The sequence below is a fragment of the Rhinopithecus roxellana genome, chromosome 8, assembly GCF_007565055.1.
Source record: "Rhinopithecus roxellana isolate Shanxi Qingling chromosome 8, ASM756505v1, whole genome shotgun sequence".
NCBI lineage: Eukaryota > Metazoa > Chordata > Mammalia > Primates > Cercopithecidae > Rhinopithecus > Rhinopithecus roxellana.
The window spans coordinates 55,445,531-55,469,444 of NC_044556.1; the positions used below are offsets into that span (position 1 = coordinate 55,445,531).

At 49.9% G+C, this 23,914-nt stretch overlaps 3 protein-coding genes and 1 long non-coding RNA gene across 11 annotated transcripts; 1 reads left to right on the forward strand and 3 right to left on the reverse strand.

Annotated features, from left to right (window-relative positions):
• Positions 1–22: 22 nt before the first annotated feature.
• On the reverse strand, positions 23–5,153 carry PPOX (protoporphyrinogen oxidase). 4 transcript variants are annotated; one of them, XM_010367127.2, is made up of 13 exons: positions 4,860–5,153; positions 4,596–4,690; positions 4,294–4,428; positions 4,040–4,155; positions 3,411–3,543; positions 2,958–3,102; positions 2,350–2,540; positions 1,509–1,569; positions 1,205–1,323; positions 716–826; positions 467–616; positions 287–329; positions 23–202 (listed from the first exon to the last, which is right to left on the reverse strand). In XM_010367127.2, exons 2-13 carry the CDS (start codon positions 4,680–4,682, stop codon positions 60–62), a joined length of 1,434 nt encoding a protein of 477 aa, XP_010365429.1. In that variant the 5' UTR covers positions 4,683–4,690; positions 4,860–5,153; the 3' UTR covers positions 23–59. The 4 variants fall into 4 exon arrangements, with proteins under 4 accessions (XP_010365429.1, XP_030790864.1, XP_030790866.1 ...); XM_030935004.1 differs by having other exon boundaries at positions 4,784–5,153; XM_030935006.1 differs by lacking the exon at positions 4,596–4,690 and having other exon boundaries at positions 24–202; positions 4,860–5,072.
• LOC115899020 lies at positions 4,130–16,625 on the forward strand. The gene is made up of 3 exons (XR_004058619.1): positions 4,130–4,192; positions 11,043–11,133; positions 16,522–16,625. It is a non-coding gene; the product is annotated as an uncharacterized LOC115899020 (long non-coding RNA).
• On the reverse strand, positions 5,800–12,049 carry USP21 (ubiquitin specific peptidase 21). Of its 5 annotated transcripts, none has more exons than XM_010367121.2 (13): positions 11,826–12,049; positions 11,009–11,150; positions 10,275–10,895; positions 9,421–9,480; positions 9,128–9,248; positions 8,792–8,903; positions 8,444–8,599; positions 7,901–7,965; positions 7,540–7,643; positions 7,271–7,357; positions 6,584–6,995; positions 6,383–6,497; positions 5,800–6,169 (listed from the first exon to the last, which is right to left on the reverse strand). In XM_010367121.2, the coding sequence occupies exons 3-13, from the start codon at positions 10,872–10,874 to the stop codon at positions 6,079–6,081; spliced, it is 1,923 nt and encodes a 640-aa protein (XP_010365423.1). In that variant the 5' UTR covers positions 10,875–10,895; positions 11,009–11,150; positions 11,826–12,049; the 3' UTR covers positions 5,800–6,078. The 5 variants fall into 5 exon arrangements, with proteins under 5 accessions (XP_010365423.1, XP_030790862.1, XP_010365425.1 ...); XM_030935002.1 differs by lacking the exon at positions 11,009–11,150 and having other exon boundaries at positions 6,584–6,689; positions 6,915–6,995; positions 11,826–12,041; XM_010367123.2 differs by lacking the exon at positions 11,009–11,150 and having other exon boundaries at positions 10,275–10,393; positions 10,536–10,895; positions 11,826–12,015.
• UFC1 (ubiquitin-fold modifier conjugating enzyme 1) lies at positions 12,648–18,145 on the reverse strand. The gene is made up of 6 exons (XM_010367119.2): positions 17,598–18,145; positions 14,478–14,545; positions 14,178–14,241; positions 13,802–13,878; positions 13,289–13,379; positions 12,648–13,087 (listed from the first exon to the last, which is right to left on the reverse strand). The coding sequence occupies exons 1-6, from the start codon at positions 17,718–17,720 to the stop codon at positions 13,007–13,009; spliced, it is 504 nt and encodes a 167-aa protein (XP_010365421.1). The 5' UTR covers positions 17,721–18,145; the 3' UTR covers positions 12,648–13,006.
• Between the last annotated feature and the right edge of the window lie 5,769 nt (positions 18,146–23,914).

Consider the following 23,914-nt stretch of genomic DNA (forward strand, 5'->3'; position numbering starts at 1 on the left):
GTGATAGAACAGCCAGACCAAGCCAAGCTTCAGCAATTTTTATTTTCATGAGTTGGGGATCAGCTGTTAGGTTCTGTGCCCAGGACACTGACTGCTGCCTGGCGCCCACTCTCTATACAGTCATTAACAGCAACCCCCTCATAGGAGGCTCCAGCCAGAGTCAGGGGCAACCTGTGAGCAGCCAGGAATTGCCTAGCTGCCTCTGGAAGGAAAGGATGAAAGGAATGTTATAGCCGGGGGTCTGATGCCCTTGGCCCTCCTCAGCCCAGCTGTTTTCCCAACTTACCTAGTTTTTGCCAGTGACCTAGTGTATACTGGGGGATGCAGTTCTGAGAAGAGAGGAGAGGATGCAGGGAAAAGTTTATTATTGATGTCTTAGGCCTTGGCTGACATACAGTGACAAATGTTCCAGTCCCTGTCTTCAAGGTCTTCAGTGGAGAGCTGAGGGAAGTTTATCCCAACTTACCTTGTGTAGATGGACCAAGCAGTGACTTGGCAGCTCCTTCAGTCCTAATTGTGTGGCAGCTGCTCCCTGGGCCCGCTGCTGAAACAGCTCTTGAGATAAGACACAGCCACTCGCCTCCAGTGTCTGTAACCAGGAACCTCCCAGCATCACCTAGGGAGGGAATATAGCACTGATCAGTCTGGCCTTGCCTACACTGGAGCACAGAGGAGCCCTCTGGAAATGCCACTAGGCAAAGTTTCCTCCTCTCACAGTCACTCTGAGGCCAGGGGGGCTCCCATCCTGCTCAGGGAAAGCAACTGAGTCATACACGATTCCCAGGACGCCTGGATCTTCTGAAGATGGCACCAAGTGTCCAAATCCCTGGAGAGAAGGACATTCATGCGTCAGAAGGAAAGGGCTCTAGTTAAGCCTGTCTCTCCTTCCCATTTTTTTTGACGGGGGACAAAGTCCCGCTCTGTCACCCAGGCTGGAGTGTAATGGCGAGATCTCAGCTCACTGTAACCTCCACCTCCTGGGTTCAAGCGATTCTCCTGCCTCAGCCTCCCAAGTAGCTGGGATTACAGGCATGAGCCACCACACCTGGCTAATTTTTGTATTTTTCATAGAGATGGAGTTTCACCATGTTGGCCAGGCTGGTCTCGAACTCCTGACCTCCTTATCCACCCACCTTGGCCTCCCAAAATGCTGGGATTACAAGTGTGAGCCACCATGGCCGGCCTCTCTGTCCCTTTATCATACCTGTACAGGCAGATGGGCTCCTCGGTACTGCAGATTCACCACAGCTACAGACACCGCAGTGATGGCACTCAGGGCACGAGCCAGAGGTGCAGCCTCAGCAGGGAGCAGCTCGCTGAGCACTAGAGATCAGGCAGAGGCCTGACTCAGGAGGCATTCCCATTACAGTTGTCAGTCCTCTTTGGGATTAGACTCCCATAGAGATGACCAGTTCAGGGGCATGGTGTGGTCCTGCTGACCCAGGAAGGTACAGCTTTTGCCTCTCACTGGTAGGGGTTGGGGAAGGGGAAGGTGGCTATCCCATTACCTGAAGCTGGAATGGCACTAATAACGTGGTCAGCCTCCAGACTGCTGTCCCTTAGAGATACCTGAGAGCATGAAAACATTTGAAAGACCCGGAAAATGAGAATCTGATTAGTGAAAAGAGACTTCTGGTGCTTCACTCTGTTTCCCAGGCACCCATGTGGCTGGGGAGACTGTACTGACTCAGAATGAAGAGAATGGGTGACTGTGTAGACTTCACAAAAAAATCATTTCTCTGTGTACTCCAGGAAGTGGACGAGACAGGCCAGTGTGGCTGTTCTGAAATGTTCAGCGAAGCTGGGTTCTTTCCCCTATCTCTATAAGTACTACTACTTCTTTTTTTTTTTTTTTTGAGACGGAGTCTTGCTCTGTCGCCCGGGCTGTAGTGCAGTGGCCGGATCTCAGCTCATGGCAAGCTCCGCTTCCCGGGTTTAGGCCATTCTCCTGCCTCAGCCTCCGGAGTAGCTGGGATTACAGGCGCCGCCACCTCGCCCGGCTAGTTTTTTGTATTTTTTAGTAGAGATGGGGTTTCACCGTGTTAGCCAGGATGGTCTCGATCTCCTGACCTCGTGATCCGCCCGTCTCAGCCTCCCAAAGTGCTGGGATTACAGGCTTGAGCCACCGCGCCCAGCCTATAAGTACTACTTCTATCCACAGACTTGCATAGGCTCTTTGAGGAAGGTTCACAAATAGGGCCTAGGATTATGGGGTAGCCCATGTCTAAGTAGCTTCTAAGGCACGAAAACAATGAGGAACGCCAGTCCTATTGGCCCTGGCCTAGTTAAACCACTTGGATAAAGATGGACACACTAACAGGTTCATTTACACTCCAGGGGTTCCCCTACCTTCCAGCGCCCTTCTGCCTGGAGGCTGAGCCCACAGACTGGCTGGCCTCTGAGAACACTGACCCCCCTACTAGTTAGGTGGGTTTCAAGGGCCTGAGGCAGCATCTCTAGACCTCCACGAAGTGACCACTGGCTCCAGCGCTCAGCCAAGGCCTGGCGAATGAGTGCTGAGTCTGGCTGTGGGGTCCGCCCTGCAGAGGAAGCAAAGAAGAATCATTGAGGCTGGATGCAGTGGCTCACACCTGTAATCCCAGCACTTTAGGCAGAGGGCGGGTGGATCACTTGAGGTCAGGAGTTTGAGACCAGCCTGGCCAACATAGTGAAACTTCATCTCTACCAAAAAAAATACAAAGATTAGCTGCGAGTGGTGGCACATGTTTGTAATCCCAGCTACTTAAGAGGCTGAGGCAGGAGAATTGCTTGAGCCTGGAAGACAGAGGTTGCAATGAGGCAATCTAAGATTGCACCACTGCACTCTAGCCTAGGTGGCAGAGCAAGACTCTGTCTCAGAAAAGAAAAAAAGAATCATTGAATAGCACCCTTTGTCCCCACTCCCTCACTTTGGCAGTCCTTAATATCTTCACCCTTTGAATCAATCCCCCCCTCACCTGCCCCCAGCAGCAGGCCCAGTAATACGGAACGATGGGTTTGCTCAGCTTGGAAGAGACTGGGAAAACAGGACCTGATGCTGAGCTCACGGCTGTTGCCTGCAAACACTCCACGGCAGAGACTGTCCATGGCTAGAGACGCCACCTTAAGGGTGAGAGTGGGACTAAGGAGCCAAAGAATAATCTGCACTGACTGATTTCCACAGTCCGTATTTGGTAGAGAATGGGGGTGGGATAGGGTTTGGTTTAGGAGACATTCCCACTATGACAGAAGGATGGAAGTGAAGGCCTTTACTCCCAATAATGAGTTTCGGGAATTATGAGGGGGTGGGGTATGAAGAGAAGAGGGCATCTCCAAATGATACAGAAGAGCCCCTATGTGGTAGATTTGAACAGGGAGCTCTGCAGCTGGTTTAGGAGGGAAGAGGTTTGGGGCCTCTGGGCAAGTGTCACCTCAGGTCCAAGGCGGCGCTGGGCAAAACTGTGCACGGTCTCATCAGGCTCTTTGCCCCGGGGCTTGGTCAGCTCCCTCAGCCCAGCCCAAAACAGAGGTTTGGAGAAGGGGGGTGAAGGGCGGAGTAGCCCCCTGCATGGAGAAAGACTTAGTGAGGGGGAAGCTCCTGACATACCTCCCCAGCTCCAGGCGCTGGGGTCATTTCCACTCATTTGGCTTCCTTTTGCTGGGAAGGCTGAAAGGGAGATGAAGAAATGGAAGGCAGGTCAGGCGCGGTGGCTCACGTCTGTAATCCCAGCACTTTGGGAGGCTGAGGCAGGTGGATCACAAGGTCAGGAGTTCGAGACCAGCTTGGCCAATATGGTGAAACCCCATCTCTACTAAAAATACAAAAAATAGCTGGACGTGGTGGTGGGCACCTGTAGTTCCAGCTACTCGGGAGGCTGAAGCAGGAGAATCGCTTGAACCCGAAAGGCGGAGGTTGCAGTGAGCCAAGATTGCAGCATTGCACTCCATCCTGGGCGACAGCGATAGTCCGTCTCAAAAAAAAAAAAGAAAAAAAAAAAAAAGAAATGGAAGGCATATGAGGATGAGGGCACAGTAAAAGGAGCGGAGGTGCTGGTGTTACCTGAGGCCAGTGGGCAGGGCATGCAGGGCACCGCCCACGTAGAGGAACCTGTTCTGGGCAGCTGGGTGGTCTCCCCGGACAGGCAGCACTTCTGAATCCAAGCCAAGCTCAGAAACCTGCTCTCCACAGGCCCTCAGAAGAGGAGAAACTAAGGTAAGGTCTGACCCACCAAACATACTTCCCCCTCTAAACTCTATTCCCCAATGGAAGCCCCCTCCACAACCTCTCTCCTAGACATCCCACAAGCCTCTCACCAGGAGCAAGGTCCGGGCCCCTAGGGCTCCCGCTGGTCTAATTCCCCGAGGTCCAAGCTCAAAGATAGCACCATTCGGGCCTCGAACGGAGCGAATCCAGCCTCCCAGACGCTCACTGCCCTCCACCAGGACCACCTGGCGACAAGAGGGAGAGACACTGCAGCACCGCCTGTAGCCGTCGGGGAGAGGTCAGGAGGTGAGGGGAAGAGGCACATTCAGAGGGCCAGGATCCATCTAACTTTTGATGGAAATGGGAAAAGAGCATTAAATGAAACTCCCTCTGGCACAGGTGGAGCACTCACCTTAGGGGGACAGGGGGCCCGGCTCAGGTGGTAACTGGCGGCCAAGCCGCTGATGCCTCCGCCCAACACGACCACGGTCCGGCCCATGGGGAAACCTGGGGGAAAGGGGGCGATATGGACAGGCAGACCGGGGACACCCTGCGCTCCAGAAGCCCCGCCGGTTTTGAGTTCTATCCCCGGTCACTCACTGCTTTAAGGGAAACTTAAGTGTGCACAGATGGGCTGGTGGAACAGTGAGGTCCCCGTCCAGGGGCCAGGACTCACCCACAAGAGAGGAGAAAAAATGAGGCAGAAGGAGGTCGAGGTCCTAAGACCGTACCCCGCCGGCGCTCCGCTGGGTGCAGATAAGGACCACACCCTCGCTATCGGCTCTTGCAAGGCTCGGGCGGCGGGCAGTACGCCTGAGTTCTGAGGTGCTCTGTTTGCCACGCCTCGGTAGGCCAACAAGTGCTTCAAATCCGCTACTCCCACCCCCAGCCTTTTCGGTCTCTCCTACTCTCCGTCCACTCTGTTCTCGCGGCACGCGCCTGACCATAGTTCTCCTACATCTGGATTGGCAGGCCCTAGAAGGCCCCGGATCACGTTCACCAATGAAAACATTGAACTGGCAGAGGCGGAGCGACGGCAGCTCTAAGTGCTTGAGGTTAATCGCGTCAGCTCCGAGCTGGGAGTGAGCGGTCCTATCCGGCACTGCCCTCCTCAGGACCGAGGCAACGAGCGCTTAATGCTGGAGTTAGCGTTCCCCAGCACAAGTTTCCCAGGTCCAGCTAGGGTGACAACCCTAGAGGGAAGGCCCCAGGAGCTTTGGTCGTAGGGACAATAGATAGGGACACTGGAAGCCAGTCCACGGGGAGGTGGCTCCATAAACAGCTCCTTGATGTTAGCAACAGACCGGGCCTACGGGAGCTAGGGCCACCCGGCAACGTACCCAGTGTTTGTCAACAGCGGCATCCCCCATCGCCAACCAAACCAGACGCCCCAGAGCCTGCACACAGCCTCAAGTATGCCTTCCCTCTTTTTCCTCCCAGTGCTTAACCTACACTGCTGGGGGGCACAGGTCCGGGTCCAGCACCATCTCCGAAACCTTCCCCCTTGGATCTGAGAGCGCCCCCACCTATTAGAGAGGGAACTTGGGTCCCAGGAAGACTCCAATTAGGCCCAGTTTTCTGTCACTCCCTAAGTAAAAATACAAATAAGCACATCATTTTTTCTTAATAAATTTATTCACAAAAAGTGATATTGCAGAGGGTCTGGGGGCTGTACACGGGCAGGGGCTTGGTGAGCTCTGTACATGGGACTGGGAGACAAGGGAGCCTCCAGGTGGAAGGGTATTTTTTAATAAAAAAAATAATGGAGCTACAACCACCCCCTCCCCCCTCCCCGATTAAAAAGACACAAAAATAGACGTCTCTGAGGTAAACGGGGAGCCTGGGGCTTAAGGGTGTTTAAAGGGCTTCACAGGTGCCAGGGCTTAGAGAGGGTGTCACAGGCACCGGGGTGGCTCCTGCATCAGTTGGTAGAACAGCACGTAGCCCTCGCTGGATGCCACCTGGTTTTCACTGACAGGGGAGACACTAGGAAAAAGGGAGATCGGGAAAGGGTTGTGGTCATTACTGTTTACTCCCTTGTCCCTACAAGACCGAACCTCAGAGCATCCAGGAAGAGATCAGAAAAGACCTCCGCCTCTCCTTTCACCTGGCACTCTGCTCTCCTGGGGCTTCATAGAAGGGAAGGGTGTCAGGGCTGAGTGGGAATGGGGCAAGATGTACATAGGAGGCTGTTCTCACCGAGAGTCATTGTAGACATGCCAACCAGTCTGGCACCGGCACAGGGCTGTGTAGTGGCCATAGTGGACGCTGCCTGAGTGGTTGCAAAGGGCATACAGCTGGTATACAGGACTTCCTGCGGGGTTGGAGATGATCAAGTTCTACAATCAGAGCTGTGCCCCCACTCCTTTGGCTCCTTAGGACTTTCCCCACCAGACTCACCGGCTTTGTCACTGGCAAAGTCCCCTAGGCTCAGTCGCTGCAGTGGAAAGTCTACACCTACTGAACTCTTCTTGATGGAGCCTCGGGAGGCAGAAAAGCGATTCAGATCTAAGTCCTGGTTAAGGAGCATTTGGGAGGCAGTGGGCCTCTGAGGGGGACTTCTGTCCTGAAAGCTGTCCTCTCCCCACTCCCAAAACACTGGGAGTAGCTTGTGGAAAAGGGGGTGGCAGGCTTTTCCTAAGGAAAATTCAATTCTCTGGAAACATGGAGGGTGAGGAAAGAGAAGGTATGGGAGGTATCCTAAGAGAAGTAAGAATCTGAAGATTAGGATATGGAGCACGAGGATTCGAGGGAATCTTTGTACTGTCAACTTTTTGGTACTTCGAGTTTTCTGCCGACATCGGTCACACACCTGAATAAATGGCAAACAGTGTTAGGTTAATGTGCTCCTAACCTCAATTGGCTTTTCTGACACTCCAATCCACATATAAATTTCGTATGCACTTCATTACGGCCGGATCCTCTCAGCTTCTCCCCTTTGCTCTAGGAGTACTAGAACATATCTGAGACTCCAACACAAACCCAGATACATAAATATTATTCACCATATTAAGGCATCATGCAATCCATTTTATCCACATGGAGTCCCCTCCACCCTTACTATATCCCTTGTGAACCTCCACATACTGGGGCATTCTCCGACTCTAGTTCTTCTTCCTTAGTGAAAAGGTTGAAACAATCCCGCAGAGACACTTTGCCCCCAGCAAATCCTTTCTGGGGGAAAAGGGGAAGAAAGGTCAACATGTTCTGAATTTCCTTTTCCACCTCTTCTCAATCAATCCAGGCTTCAGTTCTGCTCCAGAAACCCATAGGGTTCCCGCCCACACTCTGGGGGTGGGTAGGCTTGGGTCACAGAGCCCCTGTCCTGTCCACCCTGGAATCCTCTGGAATCCCACCTTGGGGATGGGCAGGGACAGGTCACAAAAAACCTCGAAGGTCGTGGAGCGATACCCACAGGCCTGGCACTTGAGACAACTTTTCAACTGGCCCACAAACAGGTCTAGACAGAAGCACAGGGACAGGAGAAAAGGTCATTGTTGGATGTTATGAGATGATTTCTCTGATTTCTATCTCTTCCTGCCCCTTTGCCTGACCCTTCCTTTCCCACTACCAACACTCCTAATCAACTCTTCACACAACTTCACATTTGCATCATCCAGTCTTGTTCCCATACCCCTCAATAGTATCAATTTTGCCCCCAAGCCTGTACCCCCCTCACACACTAATTTTCCCTCATTGCTTTGCCCCATTCCATACCCACAATCTTGCTGTCCTCTCGCTCCAGGTAACGTTTCCACATTAGGTTGGCTCGGTCATCATCACTACCACAGATCAAAGGAAGTGGGGAGCACCCATGAGACAGCAGGAACACTGGGCATCCCCAACACCCACTGAAACGACCCACAGAGCCCTACACCCCACCCACACCCCTGCTTCTTCCCTATATTTCAAGGAAAAGTCAAAGGAATAATGTCTCAATGAACTTTCTGGGGATATCTGAGGTGAGAGGAAAAGAAAGGATTGTACACAAGGGAAGAATATGCTGTCTTCCTCAACCTGTAAATTAATTATCCCCTTCTTCAATTTGGTGACATCCCTAGCATGATCTTCTGCCTCCATCTGCTCCCTTAAGGCTCCCCCTCTTCCTTCCTTCTACTTCTACGTTGCGTCTCACACTATTTTCTATACTAAAGGGTTTTCCTGGACCCTACATCCTCCATCTTGACTAGTTCAGTTCTATGAAGTGTGAATGCTGCTGATAAACTACTGGGGAGAGGAGGTAGAGGGAACGACCCTTACCTTAACTCAGGTTCTTCTAGCAGAGCCCCTCCTCGGCGGGGTGGAGAGGGAAGTGGACCATTGGCAAGGATTGGTGGAGCCCGGCGACCTCGGCGGTTGATTTCAAGGTGTAGCCGCTCCATGAGGAGCTTCAGGAACTCTTGGGCATCCTGCTGGCTACAGCCAGACAAAGAGTATGGGCAACCGACTCCCCTCCTAGTCCACAGACACTATTCCCTGCCCAGATATCGGTCCCCACTTCCTGGATGAAGAACATCTCAAAGCTCAGAACAATGCTGCCAGGGCCCTTGCTTGGCCCTACCCCCAGACATGGCCAGAGAGAAATCCCATACCCTCCAGCTCTCCCACCTGTATCCAGAGAAGGAGGGAACATATTTCTGGAAGACAGCTCGGAATCGAGTAGGATTCACAGCTTCGCAGGAGTCAGGGTGCCAGAGGGCACCAATCACATCTGCAAAGGCTGTTGGGATGGAATTAGGGAAGGGAAACAAAGGTTAATGTCTGGAAGAGGCAAGCAAGATGTGGCTCAGAGGGCAGAAAATAACCTTTAGGAAAGTAGGCACTGGGAAAAGTAGATACAACTGCCAGATTTAAGGGTTGGGGGCCACCAGTACTGGCAGATGGACCTGCAAGTGGTTGGGGAAAAAGGGACTCGAACAGAAGGAGCAGGAGTTGTTGCCCCACCTTCAGTGAGCTCTTGGGCTCGGCCTCCTCCAGGCACTTCTTGTCGGAAGTCCCTTCTAAGACAGAAGTCCCGAAGAGGTCGAGTGCTGCTCAGACACTGCAGCACAGCATTCAGGAAGCACTGGGGAGCAGCAGGGACACTGCTGTTATCTCTCCAGACCACTACCCAGGAAGCCTTAGAAGAGCTTCAGAACTCTCCTTCCACATGCCTTCCCTAAGCTCGTGGGTTTTCCCCACCCCCAGCACCATTTCACATTCCTTTTAGAGAGGAAAGACAGGAGAATGGCTCTCACCGTGTTTCCCAGGTTTCGAAGGCCAACATGACCAGAGCCCAGAAGCAGTGTGTGATGAGCCTGGAAGGTCAGAGTACAATCAGCAAGTTCTTATATATCCTACCAGGCACTTTAACCTTTCGACAGCATGCTGCCCACTGCCTCCCCCATCCCATGCATGTTTAATTCCCAAACTCTACCCTATTCCCCTCACTAGGTATTCTAGTCTCCCTACCTCACTGGTCATGAGCAGTAAGCCCATCACAGCTGAATGTACCACGGACTCAGCCATGGCTGTCCCACCTGTTGCCCACTTACTCCTCTGCTCAGCTAGCCGACGTTGCAGCTCCTGGGGCAACTCCCCCAGCACCGGCATGGTTGCCCAGCTGCTCACCACTCCCACCTTTCTGCCCCCAAAACCCCCTCCTGCCCCCGTGGCCCCTTCTTGCCCTTCTGCTGCTGGCTCCAATTGCAATCAGCCTAGCTTACTTAGCTCAGAAAATGTGCAACCACATTTGCTAAGATGTTGTGCGCTCGCCTCTCTTTAGCTGCAGAGATTAATTAGGCCTAGGCAAAGTCCCAGTAGAGAAAGTGCAGCAAGGGAAAGTAAGGGCCTGGGGACCCAAAGAAGAATTCTGAATAGTTGGGCTAATTCCCTGGGGACCCTGGGCACACCATGCTGGGGAGTCACCAACAACCCAAAAAAGGGTCTAGGAGGCTCAAGGGTATTTAAGCAAGGGAGAGGTGTGTCCAAACTGCTGTAATGAAGGGCTGAGAAAGGAACTTCAGGGAAACGGGGGACAGGAAAGGCAGAGGATGGCAGGAAAGCACAGAGGAACATGGGCATGAAGGCCACATTTGTGACGAGTTCTCACCATCTTGTCATCAGAGTAGAAAGGCTCAGAGGACCGGGCGGATATCATGTGGAAGGAGCCATGGGAAGCAGGGGGCTCTGTCCGTATGCTGAACAGTGTGGGGGGTCCAGGAAAGCCCCCTAGGCGGCGGAGAGAAGTGCTACGTCTCAAAGTGGGTGGCTCAGGCCGGAGGGCCAAGCGGCTCAGTGCAGCCCCAAGCTCTCCCGTGCCACGGTGCCCTCCCAAGGCAATCCCCATTGGACGCAAGTCCCCACTGCTCACAGACTTGGAACGGGCTAAGTTGGTCCGAGATGGGAGAGGCAAAGCCACAGTTGGGGGTGGTGAGCCAGGCAGGGGAACCCCATGATCTGCTCGAAGGGGGCCTCTGGGTCGAGGGCCTGAGGTCCGTCCCCGTCCCAGCTCCAGTTTCTTGAGCCGTTCATCAGGGGGACCTGGCCGGGGAGGCAGAGGTCGTAACATGGGGTTTGGCCCAGAGGCTGGGTTTCTGCGCTCCTTGCTGCGGGCCCTGGGGGCAAATGGTAGCTTGGATCCCACTCGGGGCTGGATATTAACAGGTGGCTCTCGGGTCCGGCCCAGGCGGTGCTCAGAGGCTTGGGGCATTGTGGACACCACAGGCTGGACCTGGGAGGAGAAGAAAGTGTCAGCATTTGAATATGGGGGGAAATGGGAACCCAGGCTGCTGTACTGAACCCTGCCACGCTAATTTTCCCTTATTGCTTTGCCCCATTCCATACCCACAATCTTGCTGTCCTCTCATTTCCACATTAGGTTGGCTCAGTCATCACCACTACCACATCAACGAAAGTGGGGAGCAGTATATGCACTGAGGGCAGGAACCAGATCTATCGAATCAGCCATCGTATGTATCCCCAGTACCTGGCATGGTGTTTGGTACAAAGTAAATACTTAGTATCTATTGAGTAAACAAATGAAAGATAGCACCCCATGGCTTTGACCCTTTCTGTACTCCCGTCCCCTCCCTGCAGAATACAGCTTTACTGAAAAGCCAGTGATAACTCCTATCTCGGCTCTAACGTAACATAGGACCCCATACCCGTCTAGTAAAGTAGGATGTGCCTCTTAAGATCTCTAGCCAAATGGTAGTGTAGATGCAAGAATAACAGCCCAAAAGACAGTCCTCCATCCTCAAATCCCTGCCTCTCTGGGCTGCAAATGAAGCAGACTAAACAGGTGACTTATGATCCATTCCCTCCCCCACCTCCGACCTCCGACATGGTGTCGAGGTTCAGGAGGCAGTGGTGGGGGACAGAGGACGAACAACTCCTTGACCCTTAATCTCTGCACCTCTCCCACCACAGCAGGGCTTTTAGCCGGGTCCGCCCCCCTCGAGGGCAGAAAGGCCGAGGCCGCTGATTGGCTACGGAATCCGGCGGCGTATTCCCCGCGGTCCAGGGACGCTGTCCCTCCAGCCCAGTTCTCCCAGGCCCCGCCGGGCCCCACGCGCCTTTGTGGCGTGTCCTCTCGGGTCTGGAGCAGTCTTCCCTCTGCGGCCCCCAACACCCCACCATGCCATAACGCCCTGGCCCGTACCTGTCCCCCGATGAGGCGGCGGGAGAGGCCAGCCGGGGCCAGACCCCAGTTCAGGGCCACCCCCTACTACCCCCGTGCAGCCCCCCAGTGGGCCCGGCTGCAGCTTTAGCCGCAGCCGTTGCCCAGATCGCTCCCGCCGCAGGGGCCGCCGCCATCTTTGTTGGTCCCGCCCGGCCGCCGGCCACCGGCTTCACCGTCTCTCAAAGCGCCTGCGCATCCACATTCAAACTCCTCCCACCCGGCCACTTGGCGCTTGCGTGAGCCCACCCCACGGCTCCGCGAACGACACCATGGAAACGCAGCCAAGTTTAGGGTCGCTAGTTCTCAACGCTGCCCAGAGTGGTCTTTAATCCATGACTCCACAGCAAGTCCCTGAGGTATAGGGTGTCGTCGCCCCATCCTGTAGCCCATAGGGATGGAGATCTGACAGTCGTAGTATGGCCGCGAGGCTTATAGCACAGATCCTTCCCAAACAGCAGGGGTGCAAGTGTGGCAAGCTGCAGGCCTGGGTCCAGCCCGCAGACCAGTGGGGAAGCATCTAGCACTTCACAGAGGGATGGGAAGATCCCTGGAGGGCGGGAAGTGCTGGTCCTGCAAAACCACTTCTTGCAGGCTAATACAGCAGGGCGAAGCATGGCTCACCACTAAAAGACAAAGGCAGATCTGAGCAGCAGGGGGAATAGTCAACATTTCATTTCCACTCCTGACCACAGCATCCCCTATTTCCGAATCCCTCCCAACCCAACCCGGCGTAGCTCTTCATGTGCCTCAGGTTTTAGCCCATTTGCCCTATGTTAACAGCTTCCAATGAGAACCACAGGCTACCCGAGGAAGCGGCTTTTATTGATGGGTTATCTCCAGAAACCAAAAAGACTTTATGTACTCACTTTCAGTTACCCCCATGCCTCCAGGATTGCATGTTGCTCCACCTGGGGGCGGATATAAATTACCTCTAGATTGTCCAAAGCCCAGTCTTTCCCTTCCCTGTGCAGCCTTAGAAACTAAGTAGCAATACTGGTTGGTGTTTGTTTGTTTCTCCCCCAGCAATGACTGCTGCAGCTACTTAGTAACAACTAGAGGTGGAGGGTGTCCGGGGAAGCAGTTAGATAAGTGTGATGCACAGGAAAACAGTATCGTAGCCTATCAAAGGGCCCTCTGCCCTGCCTCAGTGGCTTGATTCTTCATTGGTTGCATTTCTCTTTGTGTTGGATGACGCCCTTCTGAATCAGATCAGGGATTTCTACTGCCAGCCATGGACCCAGCTGCAATACAAGGAAAATCCTGTGAGATTACTACCAGTCAATGCTTCTTGTTCCATTAGAAGCTCCCTCCTGGAGACAGATTCTGGGGGGACATGCTTAAGGGACAACACTGTTATTCCTTTTATTCTTAGCTGCTTTTCCTACAATGCTCAGGGCCTAAGCCCCTCTTCCTCCTTTTATGCCAAAATACACAAAACTTACCCCCAGAGCCATGAGATGAGCTAGTCCAAATTTGGGCACATTCCTGGCCCACAAAGGTTTGAAATGATCCGTCAGGCATATTTTGCCACCCCTATGAGAGGGACATGAAGAAGGTGTTGACATGCAAAGTTTACCATAAAGCACAGCAGCCTCGGGGGCATAGGAAGACTACTAGTGATCAGAAATGAGAACAACGTCAGCTAAGTACTTTGCCTAGGCTCAGCAGAGGAGGGCCTGGCACCCCACTAGGCCAACAGACCCTGGAAAAATCTCTGCCTCCAAAGTTCTTCCTTTTTTTTTTTCTTACAACTTTTAAGTTCAGAGCTACACATGCAGGATGTATAGGTTTGTTAAACAGGTAAACGTGCCATGGTGATTTACGCATAGATCATCCCATCATCCAGACATCAAGCCAAGCATCCATTAGCTATTTTTCCCGATGATCTCCCTCCCGCCACGAAGTTCTTCCTTAAGGCCTTCTTTGACTCTTTGCCATCTCCTATTCAGTCCTACCTGTACATCTTTGCTGTCTTTCCATCCAGCTCAGGAACTGCAATTTCTGGGGCAGTAGTAGGATATGTGATAGGAATCTGGAGAAAGTATAAAACCTTAATAAAACAGAATCAGGATAGAAAGGAACTAATATAATCAGACATACATATTTCTTGGTTAAAATGAAATGTTAAGTAAAACTCCCCAAGCAGCATGTCCATACCAGGATTCTGGACGTGGAGATGAGTAACTATAACTTATGCTTGCCTCAAACCTCAGCTTTTCCCTCCCATTTTTAAAGTTTTCTTTGGTCCCTTCAAGAAAGGATAGCTTGTTACCAATCATCTAATCCCTCCCCTTCTACTAACCTTCATATTTCCCACTCTATCACACTCACGTCAAACTCGATGTCAAACTCATATTTCAGGAGGTCATGGATATACCAGCATTTTCCAAACCACCTGTAACAAAGACCAAACCTCAGTCCAATTTGCCTATTCTTCCAATACTCAAATGACAACTTGGCTTAGGCCACCAGTCTGGGAGACTCATAGGATGGGAACTGGGGAACTCTGGAGCTGTGGGAGTGGAGACAGCTAACATGAGACAGGGCAGCTTTGGTAGTGGGCGCTAGGATACCAAATTGCCTAACTTATATAAGACTCCCACTCCACACCTCCCAGGAGGGTCTACCTACCGAGTCCCTTCCTTGTTGGACTCCAGTCGGAACCAATCGTTGTCAGCATTCTTGTTGTTCTCCACATACTGAAAGCAGAGAATGAGGTCTTTGAGAGAGTAGTTAGGGCCAAGGGTGGTCCCCCTCTACTCAAAAGAAAAGTATGTGGTTACCTTTCTTTTTTTTTTTTTTTTTTTTTTGAGATGGAGTCTTGCTCCCGTCGCACAGGCTGGAGTGCAGTGGCGCGATCTGGGTTCACTGCAACTTCCACCTCCCGGGTTCAAGCGATTCTCCTTCCTCAGTCTCCTGAGTAGCTGGGATTACAGGTGTGCTGCACCACCATGCCCGGCTAATTTTTGTATTTTTAGTAGAGACAGGGTTTTGCCATGTTGGCCAGGCTGGTCTCGAACTCCTGACTTCAGGTGATCCACCTGCCTTGTCCTCCCAAAGTGCTAGGATTACAGGCGTGAGCCACTGCACCCGGCCGGTTATTTTTCTTAATATGTTTACCTAATTTTTCTAACATTAGCAATGCTGAAGACAAGGCTATACTGGTAAGTGGGGGTTTGTCCAGAACAGAGAATAGAATGTTTGGGCTTCACTCAATTTAGCAAGCACAAAAGATCTGAAGATATCATCTGGATTCTTCTCTCACTTCTCTGATAGTGTCTGCCCTCAGCCCACAACTCATTTAATGGTAGACTCCTTCCCTGGGTAACTCCCTTCCTTCTAGCCTCATATAGTCCTGGTTTCAACTAGCACCCACATGCTAATAACTCCCAGATTTTTATCTTTGGTCCAGCTCTTTCCTCAGAACTTTAGCCTTTAGTATCCAACTGTATGTTGACAGTTTTACCTTCATTTCACAGGTACTTCAAACTCAGTATTTCCATCTGGAATTTATAATATTCCTTCAGATACACTTCCAGAATTATCCTCCTGAAGTATCAATTTCAGGTGGCAGTATGAGCATTCACCCAAGGCAAAAACCTGGGAATCATCCTTGACCCTCCCTATCCCTTACTACACTAATCCATGATGTCATGCTAATTTTACCTTCTGAATATTCTTCAAATCTACCTCTCCTCTCTATCCTCATAACTGCCTAGTTTAGATTGCCTTTTGTTTTGCTGAGATTAATGACAGCCTCCTAACTTGTCTCATACCTTCAGTCTTGTCCCTGTCAATTGTATTTTCCCCTTATTGCCAATGCGACTGATCTAAACCCAAACCTGGCCATGTTGTTTCTCAGCTTAAAATCCTTTAACAGCATCCCAAAGCCTCCAAGAGAAAATTCAAGTGCTCAAACCTGTCTCCTAGCTTTGTCTACCATTCCCTGCCTCACATTTGATGCTCTAACAACTCTGAGCTACTTTGTTTCTTCAAACACATCATGGCGGTGCCTGTGCCATTGCTAGATTCTATGCCTTTGCTCATGCTGTTCCTTTTGGCTTGAATGTCATTCTACTCTTACATTTTATCAGGCTAACTTATGTTTACTCTTTAAGTTTCAGCTAAAGCATTACCTCTTCCAGGAAACCTTCCCTGACCAAATGCAAACTGGGTATCTCCCGTTATGCTCTCAAACATCCTACCCATGGCCGGGAACAGTGGCTCATGCCTGTAATCCCAGCACTTTGGGAGGCCGAAGAGGGCGGATCACGAGGTCAGGAGATCAAGACCATCCTGGCTAACACGGTGAAACCCTGTCTCTACTAAAAATATAAAAAATTAGCCCGGCGTGGTGGAGGTCACCTGTAGTCCCAGGCAGGAGAATAGCCTGAACCCGGGAGGCGGAGCTTGCAGTGAGCCAAGATAGAGCCACTGCACTCCAGCCTGGGCAACAGAGCAAGACTCCATCTCAAAAAAAAAAAAAAAACCAAAACAAACAAAAACCATCCTAGCCATTTCTTGCTTTATATCTATCCATATCTGTCTCATCTGTCTCTTTCTCCACTTAAACACTGTATTATAATGATCTAGTTTTGTCTACCTCAGTAAGTTCCTCCTTATTCGGCTTGGTATCTCCTCCCTAGGTACACAGTAATTTTTTTTTTTTTTTTAGTGAATGAATACATGAGGTAAGAGAACTAGAACTGCTGGTCTTTGAAGCAGACAGAAACTACAAGGAAGACAAACTTTTTTCACCTTCCACAGAGGAGAGAGAGCTGAGAAGAGCGTTTCTAACTATGAGGTAAACTCCCCAACTCTCTGTAGTTAACACCTACTTGAATTTTCAGCCCTAACGTGATTTGAAAGAGTGAAGAGTGAGGCCAGACGCGGTGGCTCACTCCTGTAATCCCAGCACTTTGGGAGGCCGAGGCGGGTGGATCAGGTTCATGAGGTCAGGAGATCAGACCATCCTTGCCAACATGGTGAAACCCCATCTCTACTAAAACTACAAAAATTAGCTAGGTGTGGTGGCGCGTGCCTGTAGGCAGGCACTCAGGAGGCTGAGGCAGGAGAATCGCTTGAACCCGGGAGTCAGAGGTTGCAGTGAGCCGAGATCGCTCCACTGCACTCCAACCTAGCAACAGAGCCAGACTCGGTAAAAAAAAAAAAAAGAGTGGGGAGGTGGGAGGGATTGCATTGGGGAGTTATACATGATATAAATGATGAATTGATGGGTGCTGACGAGTTGATGGGTGCAGCACACCAACATGGCACAAGTATACATATGTAACAAACCTGCACGTTATGCACATGTACCCTAGAACTTGAAGTATAATAAAAATTAATTAATTAATTAATTTAAAAAAAAAAGAGTGAAGAGTTAAAGAGGGGGCAGAGAGATGGGGACTGGGAGTTGGCGCCCTGAGGATTTCTGACCACCTCTCCTACATCCAGTTGAACAAACACCTGGAGCCGGGAAGACACGTCACCTTCCTGGGAAGCGTATCCCTAAAATAACTGCTGCTTTTAGCCGCAAGGTCTGGCCCCACTGTGACCCTCACCTGAATCTTTTTTGCCCTTTCCCCACCATCCTTCCTTAGTCCCCGAACCCCGCAACAGTCCCATTTCTATGAATTTGGGCGTTAAACTTAAAAACCGGAAGCAGCTTCCACACGGAGCCTATTACTGAGGACACCTGATGTCTCCCAACCCTTCTGCTACGCGTTAGACTGTAGAAACACAACTAACCCGGATAAGGGACTGATATTCCTCCTTCAGTCGCTGCACCCACAACTCCCGATCTCGGGGTCCGGCGTTAGTCTTCAGCACCGGGATCTCAGACACAACACGTCGCGTGGCCTCATCCGCCATCTTAGACCAGGGCGCAAAAGAAACGCGGAAGTGGTGTTGCCTGTAGCTTACCTCAAGGCGCCGCCATCTTTACTATGGGAATATGAGACTTTGGGTTGCCGTAAGACTTGTCTTTTGAATAAGATCTTTGTTTTCTTGTCACCTAGTTACCCGCTTGTGAGTGCATCGAGAAGAACAGAATGTAAACAGATTACTCCGGCCTATATATGACACCTATCATTAAAATCACCGCAGAAGGCCCAAAGGGTAACTTCCGTTCATGCTCAGAGAAGTAATCGCAGAAAACCCGGACACCTTCCCAAACTTGGAAAGCTCTTAGAACTTCAGGCTGCGGCCGGGCGCGGTGGCTCAGGCCTGTAATCCCAGCACTTTGGGAGGCCGAGACGGGCGGATCACGAGGTCAGGAGATCGAGACCATCCTGGCTAACACGGTGAAACCCCGTCTCTACTAAAAACTACAAAAAACTAGCCTGGCGAGGTAGCGGCGCCTGTATTCCCAGCTACTCGGGAGGCTGAGGCAGGAGAATGGCGTGAACCCGGGAGGCGGAGCTTGCAGTGAGCTGAGATCCGGCCACAGCACTCCAGCCCGGGTGACAGAGCGAGACTCCGTCTCAAAAAAAAAAAAAAAGAACTTCAGGCTGCTCAAGGCACTTTTATTTAGTTAGTTCTTTTTATTATTATTGTTATACCTTAAGTTCTGGGGTACATGTGCACAACGTGCAGGTTTGATACATAGGTATACTTGTCCATGTTGGTTTGCTGCACCCATCAACTCGTCGTTTACATTAGGTATTTCTCCTAAAGCTATCTCTCCCCCAGCCCCCAACCCCAAGGCACTTTTCAAGGCACTGCCTTCCTGAAACGAGCAATTCGTGTGTTTCCTCTTCCGAAGAACTTTTCCTTTGCTTATATAGTCCGGCCTCTAGATGCAGTTATCCTGTTGAGGTGTGTTTTTAACTCCTGATAAAGATTAGAAACCATGCAGAATCAAAAGACACATCACTGCAAGATTTGAGCCTTAGTCTAGCCATTCACTGAATCCTAGACTTTTTTATTTATTTATTTTTTTGAGACAGTGTCTCACTCTGTTGCCCAGGCTGGAGTACAGTGGTACGATCATAGCTTACTGCATCATCCTCCATCTCCCGGGCTCAAGCGATCCTCCTGCCCCAGCCTACTGGTGTGAGCCACCTGGCCCAGTCCCCCAGACATGTTTTGATCTGGAATTAACTAATCTAGGAAGAAATCCTGTCTCTCTAACCCCAGTGGATGGCACACAGTACTCAGTAATCCTTTTGCAAAATGTTACATTCCAAGGCCGGGCGTAGTGGCTCACACCTCTAATCCCAGCACTTTGGGAAGCCGAGGCGGGTAGATCACGAAGTCAGGAGTTCAAGAACAGCCTGGCCAACATGGTGAAACCCCGTCTCTACTAAAAATACAAAAATTAGCCGGGTGTGGTGGCACGCGCCGGTAGTCCCAGCTACTCGGGAGGCTGAGGCAGGAGAATTGCTTGAACCTGGGAGGTTGCAGTGAGCCAAGACTGGCCATTGCACTCCAGCCTGGGCAACAGAGTGAGATTCTGTCTCAAAAATAAATAAATAAATAAATAAATTCCAGTTGGTCTTAAAACCTAAACACATTAATTTTTGCCTTTTTTTTTTTTTTTTTTTTTTTTTTTTTGAGACGGAGTTTCACTCTTGATGCCCAGACTGGAGTTGCAATGGCATAATCTCGGCTCACTGCAACCTCCGCCTCCCGGGTTCAAGTGATTCTTCTGCCTCAGCATCCTGAGTAGCTGGTGTTACATTCATGTGCTACCACGCCCAGCTGATTTTGTATTTTTAGTAGAGACCGGGTTTCGCCATGTTAGCCAGGTTGTTCTTCAACTCCTGATCTCAGGTGATCCCCCTGCCTTGACCTCCCAAGGTGCTGGGATTACAGGCATGAGCCACCACGCTGGCAATTTTGGCTTTAATTTAAAATCCTGTTTGGCTGGTGTGGCTCAAGGCTGTAATCCCAGCACCTTGGAAGACCAAGGCAGGTGGATCACTTGAGGTCAGGAGCTCCAGACTAGTCTGACTGGTGAAACCCGTCTCTACTATCAATACAAAATTAACCAGGCGTGGCGGCGCACGCTTGTAATCCCGGCTACTTGGGAGGCTGGGGCAGGAGAATGGCTTGAACCCTAAACACATTAATTGTGGATTTAAATATCCTGTTTGGCCAGGTGCAGTAACTCACGCAGGTAATCCCAGCACTTTTGGAGGCCGGGGTGGGCAGATGGCTTGAGCCCAGGAGTTCGGAAATAGGCTAGGCAATGTGGTAAAACCCCATCTGTACAAAAAATACAAAAATTAGCCTGGAGTGGTGGCGTGCACCTGTAGTCCCAACTATTTTGGGGGCTGAGGCAGGAGGATCGCTTGAACCCCGGAGGTCGAGATTGCAAATGAGCCAAGATTATACCACTTCACTCCAGCCTGGGGGTCAAAGTAAGACCAAATTTTTAAAAATATATTTATTTTATTTATGTTTATTTCAGTTTATTCAGTGAATCATTCCAGCCTGTGGCAGTGTTGTTTTTCGTTGTTGTTGTTTTGTTTCGTTTTGAGACAGTCTCACTCTTGTCACCCAGGCTAGAATGCAGTGGCATGATTTCGGCTCACTGCAACCTCCACCTCCTGGGTTCAAGCGATTCTCCTACCTCACTCATCCAGGTAGCTGGGATTACAGGTGCGCAGCACCACACCGGGCTAATTTTGTATTTTTAGTAGAGGTGGAGTTTCACCATGTTGGCCAGGCTGGCTTTGAACTCCTGACCTCAGGTGATCTTAGCTCGGCCTCCCAAAGTGCTAAGATTACAGGCGTGAGTCACCGTGCTCAGCCTCCAGTACAATGTTAAGAGTGTTGGCGGGGCGCAGTGGCTCATGCCTGTAATCCCAGTACTTTGGGAGGCCGAAGAGGGCGGATCACAAGGTCAGGAGATCCAGACCATCCTGGCTAACATAGTGAAACCCTGTCTCTACTAAAAATACCAAAAAAATTGGGCGTGGTGGCAGGCGCCTGTAGTCCCAGCTACTCGGGAGGCTGAGCCAGGAGAATGGCGTGAACCTGGGAGGCGGAGCTTGCAGTGAGCCGCGATAGATAGGGGACTCTGTTTCAAAATAAATAAATAAAAGAGTTACTTTAACTCTGTTCTTTAACTCTGTTAACTGTATTTTCTCAACTACAAAATGAGGATAATAAGGCTTATAAGGCTGGGCATGGTGGCTCACACCTATAATCCCAGCACTTTGGGAGACTAAGGGAGGAGGATTGCTTGAGCACAGAAGTTCGAGACCAGCCTGGGCAAAATAGAGAGACCCCGTCTTCACAAAAAGTTTAAAAATTAGCTGGATGTGGTGGTGTGCACCTGTGTCTCCATCTACTTGGGGAGTTGAGATGGGAGGATGACTTGAGCCTGGGAGGTCAAGGCTGCAATGAGCCATGATTGAACCACTGCATTCCAGCCTGGGAGACAGAGTGAAACTGTCTCAATTTAAAAAAAAAAAAAAAAGCTTATATAGTTATAACTATATACGGAGTAGCCATTCATTTACATAATAGGCTGTCAGGATAAACTTCAGATAAATAAATGGCAGTGTTCAAACTTTTATATGGTAGTAAAGCCAGGTTTACAAACAAAATCTTACCTGGAGTCCCAAACTATAAAAACAATCAATATAGCGCTCCTCTTGTTCAAGTGCAGGCAGAAGAACTCTATCCCTGAGAATACTTCTATGGTAACTACTCATCCTCATCACACTTTATTAATTGTATAATTGTCTTGATAGCCTAGAAGCTCAATCAGGGTAGAGATTGTGTATCTATCTTGTTCAATGCTGTGCTTCTAAAACCTACTATAGCGTCTGCCACAGATTAAATGTTCAATCAATATTTTTAACATCAATTAGTATCTCGATGCATAAAGTAAGCACCAGAAAAGCCGTCTTTATAAAGCTGCATGTTGTTTTGTTTCATAGTTTTGGAAAACCACCTTTTTTTTATTTTTATTTTTTTTCTTGAGACACAGTTTCACTCTTGTTGCCCAGCCTGGAGTGCAGTGGTGCAATCTCAGCTCACTGCAACCTCTGCCTCCTGGGTTCAAGCAATTCTCCTGCCTCAGCCTCCCGAGTAGGTGGGATTACAGGCGTCCGCCACCACACTTGGCTAATTTTTTGTATTTTTAGTAGAGACGGAGTTTTACCATATTGGCCAGGCTGGTCTTAAACTCCTGACCTCAGGTGATCCACCCGCCTCGGCCTCCCAAAGTGCTGGGATTACAGGCATAAGCCACCACACCCGGCCGGAAAACCACCTTATTAAACCATTTAGTAAAGCATAGCACATAATATGTATGATAATACAAAGCGCTGTCTCTGTTATAAACATAGGCCTGCCTCTATTATAGGCATAGTTGCATCTCTATAGGATATGCCTCCTTTAGAGAAATGTTTAGTTTTAAACTATGGATTTAGCTTACTATTAAGTAATGCTCACATGAGACAAGAAACTAAAATTGAGAAGACTGAAGGAAGAGTATGTAGGCCTGAGCCTCATGTTTTTCAGAGGAAGAACTCATTCATGAGCAGATGTTTATGGAGTTCCTAATATTTTCCAGGCATTGGAAATACAGTAGTGCATAGGCAGGTGGACTCCCCATCCGCATGGAAATTATCCTTAAATAGTTATAAAAAAGAATTCAGCCAGGCGTGGTGGCTCACACTTGTGATCCTAGCACTTTGGGAGGCCAAGGCGGGTGGATTGCCTGAGCTCAGGAGTTTGAGATCAGCCTGAGCAACATAGTGAAACCCCGTCTCTACTAAAATACAAAAAATTAGTGGGGCATGGTGGTGTGTGCCTGTAGTCCCAGCTACTCCGGAGGCTGAGGCAGGTGAATTGCTTGAACCCAGGAGGCAGACATTGCAGTGAGGTGAGATCGCACCACACAACTCCAGCCTCAGCAACAGAGCAACACTTTATCTCAAAAAAAAAAAAAAAAAAAAAAAAAAGGAATCGAAAAGGATTGATTGAATACCTAAATTCTAAGAAATGTAGGCAATGCAATAGGACAGTTGGGTGCATTGGAGAGCCCCTGAAGGTAGCTGAAAGCCCCACTGTCTGTCATGATGGGAAAAGGCAGCTCCTGGGACAGAAAGAGAAGTGAATATTGGGTTAGAAAAATAAACCTTGGATTAGGGAAAAAAGGAGAAGCTTTTCCTCTGTTCTTTTTTTTTTTTGTGAGATGGAGTCTTGCTCTGTCGCCCAGGCTGGAGTGCAGTGGCATGATCTCGGCTCACTGCAAGCTCTGCCTCCTCGGTTCATGCCATTCTCCTGCCTCAGCCTCCCGAGTAGCTGTGACTACAGGTGCCCGCCACCACGCCCGGCTAATTTTTTGTATTTTTAGTAGAGACGGGGTTTCACCGTGTTAGCCAGGATGATCTCTATCTCCTGACCTCGTGATCCGCCCTCTTCGGCCTCCTAAAGTGCCGGGGTTACAGGCATGAGCCACTGCACCCGGCTCCTCTGTTCTTTAAGGCATTGGTCTGGACTCTAATATGCTGGAAAATAACTCAGAATGGTGAAAGAAATGATGGCTCTGCTATAGGGAGGAAGCCGTGTTATAGAAGGTTAGTGTAGATGGATAGCCAGTTTTGGAAGTTACTCTCTTTTGTTATTACCTTTAATTATCCTGGAGACTTCAACAAAGAATTATTGTAAATTATAGCTTGGTCTCTTATGCTATGAGAAACTGGGCTCACACTTAGAATCACTTGGTAAAAATAATTATAATATTAAGCTAACATTTATATGGTGCTTATTATGTGTTTGGTACTGTCCTAAACATTTTACAAACATCAGCTCCTTTACTTCTGGCAATAGTCCTGGGGTGGGTACTCTCATTATCCTCATTTACATGTGAAGAAATTGAAGCACAAGTTGAATGAAAAAAAGCCCTATCACACAGCAATTAAATGGTAGACCTGAAATTCAATCCAGAGCACAGCCTGGCTCTAGAAGTCACACACTTAACCAACTGATATACTTTTCTACCATCGCTAGACCAATATAAAATTAGCAGCAGGGATCTGAGGGATTGGAAGCAGTAGCAGGCCCTAAATGGCAGACAGTGATCAATACTGAACCTGTTTCTG